General features: G+C 57.4%; 1 protein-coding gene across 6 annotated transcripts in view; it reads left to right on the top strand.

Moving 5' to 3' along the window:
- The first annotated feature begins 618 nt into the window (after window positions 1–618).
- Window positions 619–6963, top strand: part of Eln (elastin) — a 29167-nt gene continuing 22822 nt past the window's right edge. For 5 of the 6 annotated variants that reach the window (XM_023714386.1, XM_023714387.1, XM_023714384.1 and 2 more), the window contains exons 1-2: window positions 619–792; window positions 6167–6229. In XM_023714386.1, coding sequence (XP_023570154.1) covers window positions 708–792; window positions 6167–6229 — 148 coding nt within the window. In that variant the 5' untranslated portion in view covers window positions 619–707. The remainder of the gene's footprint in view (window positions 793–6166; window positions 6230–6963) is intronic. The other variant, XM_023714385.1, reaches the window with a different exon arrangement.

Raw genomic sequence — 6963 nt, 5'->3', positions numbered from 1 at the left:
ACTGGGCAATGCCACCCTGATCTTGCCTCCTGGGCTATTTCTCCTGCAGCCCCTTAACCTCTGCAGACCTTGGCCCTCATCACTTCCCCCCACACACACTTCCAGACCTGCCCAACCCCCATGCCCGACTGGGGGTAGGGCCTCTCTCCAGCCAGGCCCAGGGTTGTAGGGTGTCTGGATGGCCGGGGTGGGGGGCTGAGGAGCGGGACAGCTGGCCTGTGTCCCCACACTGGGCCCGGGGCCCAGCCGGAGGGGCGGGGGCCTGGCCACTCAGGCCTTGGCTGGGGCCAGGATTTTTGGCCGGGCTGCTGGGCCCCCCCTCCTGCTTCCTCTGCTGAGGGCTGTCCTGGCAGGGGCCCCCTCGCACTTTTCTGGCGGGAACACAGCCAGCATGGAGAGAACAGCCACAGAGGGAAAGCGGGAAGGAGATGGGGAAAGTGCATGTGTGTGTGTGCGTGTGTGTGTGTGTGTGCGCGCACGTGTGTCTGTGCGCGCGCAGGAAAAAGGCCCACAGTCCAGTCCGACCCAGCCTGGGAGACTCACTCTGGCCCTTTCGTAATTGCCCCCTCCTCGGCCCCCTCCCCCAGCTCCCCCTCTTCCCGCCCTCCCTCCCTCCCTCCCTCCTTCCTTGCAGCGACGACCAGGCAGCAATTACGCTTTGGGGATAAAACGAGGCGCAGAGCACGGCCAGGGCATTCCTCCCCGAGATGGCTGGTCTGACGGCAGCGGCCCCGCGGCCTGGAGTGCTGCTCCCGCTTCTGCTCTGCCTCCTCCACCCCGCGCAGCCCGGAGGTAAGGGCCCTCGCCGGTTCCCAGTCCCCCACAGCCCTGGTGCCCTGCAGGCCAGGTTGCTGCCCTGACAGCCAGCCAGAGGCAGCCCTTTACGCTCTGGCCTCCGGCTCAGCCCCTGGGGACCTGGGAGCTACCTGTCCTGAAAGCCAGCCTTGTGCTGGAGGAACCTGTCACACAGACACCGTGTGCCTTGGGTTGGCCCCTACCCTGTGTCCTGGAGGGCAGAGGGGACTCCGCTCTCCTGGGTCATCCCTTCCCTAGCACTTGGGCACACCTGTGGCCTCAGCTGTGTGCCCACGCCACCCTGCAGACAGGGACCTGTGTGAGAGACCACTAGGCCGCAGCTAGCTGTGTGACCTCAGCAGGGTCCCTGTCCTCTGGGAAGTCGGGGTCTCCCTCTGTGGAGGCCAGTGATTGTGGGTCAGGAAGCTGCTGCTGTGACCCGTCCCATGCAAGGGGTCTGGGAGGCCTGAGCATGTGCGCAGACGAGCTGTCATGCGCTGTCATGCACGGACAGATGTGCGTGCCAAGCCCAAGTGCATCATTGAGCCGGGGGAGTTTCTGGAAAGGGAAGAAGGTCTGCACACGGCTCACCCCAATACAGGTGTGGGGGGCGGACGACGCACATGAGGTTGCCTGTTCCTGATGGCAAGAGTCTGCCACCAACACACACGAATGCATGGGAGACCTGGTATCCAGGACTGTCCCCAGGGTGGGCTGTCACTGTGCGTGTGACCATGCGTGTGCATGTGTGCACACATGTTTGTGTGCAAGCAAGTCTGATATTGATGAGTACAGTCAAGGAAAAGGGTCTCAGGGGCTCCTGGTGGGGGCTGGAGGGAACCTCAGGCTGTGGCTGTGAGCTGTGATCTGGCCATCCAGGGCTGCTCGTGGGGACAGGTGGGGCACACAGTACACCGGCTCTGTCAGAGGTGTAGGCTGGAGAGCCATCTGGGGGTGGCCCGGGCAGGGTCAGGGTACCACAGGAGCCCTCGGAGCCTAGAGACCTGCCCTAGCATGGGGTGCAGAGGGGCTGTGGGGCGGAACAGGGCTGCAGTGCCTGCTGCTTCCGTGAGACTCACCTTTGAGCCCGGTCCTGGGAGGGGGTAGGAGGGGCCGCGCTGGGTCCACACGTGGGGTAGGAAGAGACTGAGGAATGTGGGCACCTACAGGTTAGGGGACAGCAGAGATAGCTAAGCAGTACCGCTGGGCAGCCTGATCCTCCTTGCCCAGTATGACTCCCAACACCTGCTGCCCACCCAGAGTGTAGCTGGGGGCAATGGATGGGGAGGGGCAGGCCTCAGCCAGCCTGGTCCTTGCACGGAGGAGTCTCCGATCTACCCCAGGTGGCCAGGCTTGCCAGGCTCAGATCCAGGCTGGGTAGAGGAGAGAGGTCTTGTGTTGTGCACCAGTTGTCATGCTTAGCCAACCCCAGAAGTACTCTCAGCCTTTCTTCCCCGATTTCTGAGCTGAGAATGGTTTGGCCAAGAGCCTCTTGGGGGAACCTTGAATAATGACGACACAGGGATCCCCTGCTGTGGTCTGGGGAGGCTCCTGGGCAGAGAGGGATTTTTAAGCTCCCCAGGTGTCTGCCGAGCTGCCAAATCCAAGCAGCTCTGGTTCAGATGCTGATCCATCCCGTGTGGCTGCTGGGACCTTGGCAGAGGGCAAATATGCCCCCATGTGGGAGGGGACAGTCACCTACCCAAGGACAGATTGGTTTTGAAAACCTCTTGGCAGCCTGCCCCACACAAACAACAAACAGCTTGGTGAGGTCTTATCTGCTCCCTGGGCTGGGCCCAGACTTTGGCTTGGCGAAGCCACTGCCAGGCCCCGCTGGACAGTGCCCGATCCTAAGATCCCAGACCTTGCTCAGCTCGAGGGGCCAGAGGCTGGGCCCGAGACCAGGGTCAGAAGCAGGTGCCAGACCCGACGCTCATCCCGATGGCTCCCAGCTCCCCTGGCTGCAGAATGGGAAGAAACAACACTGCCTGGTGCGCCCACCTCCCGGGGCCAGCAGGAGTCTGCAACCCCAAAGCAGCTGCCAAAAATGCATCACGTATGAAAACCGTGGGAAGCTTCATTTGCAAAATATATTCTCTCACGCGGAATGTGCTAACTCGAGCTGTAATTCATTTCCAAGGTTAATTTCTAAGGTTTAATTCTTCCTCTTGGTAAGAGCTGATACATAAATAAGTGTGCAGTGGTGGAGAAAGCACACAGAACCCAAGGAAGGGGCAGCCACAAGGAACCTCGGGAAAACCGGGAAGGCTTCCCGGGGGAAGGGACACTTGAGGTAGACTTGAAAGAAGATAAACAGTGGGGAGGCTGGCAGTAAATGGGAGGAAAGCCTGAGGGTATAGGACTCCGGAAGGTGGAATCTGAGGAATGGAGCAATGGGTTCCACTTCCATAGAGCAGAAAAGCAACAGGAGGTAATGAGTTCCCCGTCATGGGAAGTATGCAAGCAGGAACATGAAGGGCCTTTGTAAAAGGAGATCCAGCCCAGGAGAGGAGACTATTATGATCCCTGGGAGTCTAGGATCATGATTCTTAGATGCAAGAGACAAGTTCCGCCCTGGACTAGTGGGTGGAACAAGCCAAACCCACATAAAACAGGACAAGTGCATTCCAGGCCAGCTGCTGAGCTGGGAGGGCGGAGGAAGAAGAGCTCGGGGCTTGGGGAAAGCAAGAAGGAGGCTGAACTCAGCACGGAGGCTCGGCCAGCTCAGAGGGTGGCAGACAGGGCCCTTCCTGGCCAAGGCACAGAGGTGGGCAGGCAGGTGGCACCCCGAGCATAGCGAGGGGGCTTCTGGCTTCTCATCCCTCTGGGGCCTCCTGCTTTATGCCACCCTCCCCTGTCCCACCTGGAAGAGAGTCAAGCAGGGACCCTCTGTGGCCACCCAACCCTCTCCATGTCCCCAGTTACAGTGGGGAGAAACTGTGCAAGCCTGGCCAAGGGGCTTCAGGCTCGGAGCCCGGCCAGTGTGGCTGGTGTGGCCGTGGGCGCGGTGAGGAAGAGGCAAGCGGGACAAGGAAACAGAGCCCTTCTGTCCTCCGGAAAGGGCCTGGCCACAGGCGGGTGCGGGAGCAGGAACCCAGAGAGGAAGAGGGAGTCAGCCAGGTTGGGGCACTGGACAGCTCGAGGTGGGAAGGCAGCTGGGCAGCTGCCAAGGAAGCTCAGCCCCGGTCAGACCAGACATGGGCGATCTCCCTGTCTCCCCTCCACCTCGTCCTCTGTCTCTGCCCGGCACCTGCTGTATACCCGGCCCTGAGCTGTGTGCTGTGCAGAGAAAATGGACATGGAGGTTGCCAGGACTTTTCTTTTCTTGAGCAATTACTCTGTGCCAACTCTGCACAGCCTCTCGCCCAAACCCCTGCAACCGTACAAGCAGCCAGGATTAGCAACAAGAGGCAAAACAGAAATGAGGCTCAGAGAGGCTGAGTGAAGGGCTGAGGTCGCAAGGTGGTAAGAAGCTGCAAAGCCAGAGGTAGAAGCCGGGCATCTGTCCTGAGCCTCCGCTCCTCCACCCACCATGCTATTCCCCGCTCTAGAGTTAGAGAGGGAGACAAAGGGCAATGAGGAAAGAGGCCGTGGAGGCTGAGGCAGGAGGACTGCAGGTCTGAGCCCCGCCTGGGCAAATTAGCAATCTGCTGAGACCCTGGCTTCCAAAGGAAAAAAGGAATAAAAAGAGCTGGGGAATGTAGTTCATTGCAAAGGTCCTGGGTTCAAGCCTCAGTACCCGGAAGAAAGAAAGAAAGAGAGAAAGAAGAAAGAAAAAAAGAAAAAAAGAAAGGAAGGAAGGAAGGAAGGAAGGAAGGAAGGAAGAAAGAAAGAAAGAAAGAAAGAAAGAAAGAAAGAAAGAAAGAAAGAAAGAAAAGAAAGAAAGAAAGTGCTGGAAAGAGACAGAGAGAGACGCATAAGACAACACTGGAGCCAAAGCCAGAGGCATCAAAGGCCGGGCGAGTGTGTGTGGGTTTGGCAGCTGATGACAGGGCCAGAGCACTCCTCTTCCCAGCAGGCCCAGCCCCTGGGGCCACCGTACTGATCCCCAGGCCCTGACCAGATTGCTCATACCGTGGGCCAGGTTGCTATTCCTGGGGCCCCAGGACCTGGGAGGAGGTGATGCCCAGGCTTTGGTGTGGGGTGGGCACCACAGCCGGGCGTCCTCAACCTTACTGGGCTGCAGTTGAAGCTGACGAGGCCAGAGACCAGCAGGCCTAGCTGTGCTCCTTCACCAAGCCTCAGAGGCCAGATGTCTTGAGTCACTGTGAGGCCGTATGACTCTGTCCCCACACCACAGGACTCTCCGGCCCCCCCGCGACAGGGCAAGGCAGGGCCGGGCCATTGGCAAGGTGATTCTCAAGGTTGACAGCATTCAGAGGTGCAGCCAGGACCCTGTTTGGGATTCAGTCTGTTGCCATGACAACAGTTGGGCCTTGGTCCGGACCAGCATGGTGGATCCTCCACAGAGCTCCTTGCTGCTTGGTAGGGTCTGAGCTCCTGAGCTTGGCCAGGAAATTAATTAGCTGTTCTTTAGCGAACTATTCACTTTGCTCATTCATGGTGTCCCGCTCGGGGCCAGTGCTTCCCACAACAGTCCCATGTCAGATGGCCAGGACCCCGCCCAAGGGTGGCCGCCCAGTGGCTGAGGACGCTGACCCCACGCCATCCTATCAGTGTGAGAACGGCTGCAATGGCTCTGGCAGCAGCTGCACTTCTTTACCGTGGCTGTCACACCCCAGCCTGCCCTCCCACAGCAGAGACTTGCTGCCCACCCTAGCCCCTCCCATCAGGTAGGGCCAGGCAGCCTGGTGCCCACTGTGGTTCCCAGAGGCATGGCCTGAGTCACAGTCACACTCTGCTCTTTCCAACTATGTGGCCCCAGAGCCCTCCCCAACCCCTCTGAGCCTGACTTCACTTCTGTGAAAGCCATGATCGGAATCCCTGCCCTTCCAGCCGCCCCTCAGGGCCACTTAGAAAAGCCAGAATGAGAAAATGCAAAGAAAAGTCACTTGGACAGCCAGAACTCTGGGAGGCTGAGGCGGGAGGATTGTAAGTTAGAGCCCAGCCTGGAAATTTAGTGACCTAAGGAGAACCTGTCTCAAAATTTAAAAATAATTTTTAAAGGGCTAGGGATACAGTTCAGTGCCAAGGCCCTGAGTCTGGGGTCTGATCCCCACTAGAAGTGGAGAGAGAGAGAGAGAGAGAGAGAGAGAGAGAGAGAGAGAGAGAGAGAGAGAGAGTTGCCTCGAGGACTCATCATTTGTCCACACAAAGACTGTTTGCTTCCTAGACAAACAGACTGATTATCATTACATTTACCAGGTTTCATAGCTCTGGCTAACAATGGATTTTGCCTGTATCATTCCAGGGGTCCCAGGGGCAGTTCCCGGTGGCATCCCCGGAGGTGTTCTCGGAGGAGTCTATTATCCAGGTAATGTACACAGAACTCCCACGTGCCTGCTTCAGGCAGCTAGGATGTGCCCCAAAGACACGGCACAGGTTGCCACTGCAGAGGACAGGAGCACCCTCCAGTCACACCCACTGAGAAATGCAGCCCACAGGACCCGCATGTCACAGGCACAGGCACACAAGGACTCTGAAAATGAAGCAGGATCCCTGAGCTGTCAGAGGCGGGCACCTTCTCCGGCTCTTCCCTTCAGGCTCCACAGCTATTAGTCCTTCAAATAATTGAAAAGAAGAGGGAGAGGGCTTGGAAGATAGCTCAGTAGCATAAGCGCCTGCCTGGCAAGCACAAGGTCCTGAGTTTGATCCCTGGTACGGAAAAAAAAAAAAAAAAGAATAAATGAAGTAGTCAGGGTGTGAGAGTTATTTGCAAAACCTGTAAAACAAGGAAACTTATTTGATGGGAAAGTGGGATTAAGTAAACGCAACACAAGCAGCTGTGAAGAATTATGACTTTTTTTTCTTCTTTACAGTCAGGGGATTGAGCCAAGAACCTTTATTCTGAGCTGCATCCCCAGTCCTTTTTTTTCCCCCAGTCCTTTTGTAAAAAAAAAAAAAAATTATTGTAATTGCCAACTTGCCCAGGACGAGCTCCTTGTGCCTCAGCTACCCTGGAGTGTTTCTGAAGTAAAAGGAATATAAAAGGGGATGGCTCTGTGTAAATGGAGGTTGGGACACACACACACACACACACACACACAC

Source organism: Octodon degus, unplaced genomic scaffold (assembly GCF_000260255.1).
Source record: "Octodon degus isolate 3935 unplaced genomic scaffold, OctDeg1.0 scaffold00035, whole genome shotgun sequence".
Classification (NCBI taxonomy): Eukaryota; Metazoa; Chordata; class Mammalia; order Rodentia; family Octodontidae; genus Octodon; species Octodon degus.
The sequence above is the reverse complement of the archived record's forward strand: the minus strand, read 5'-3'. Positions and strand labels throughout refer to the sequence as shown.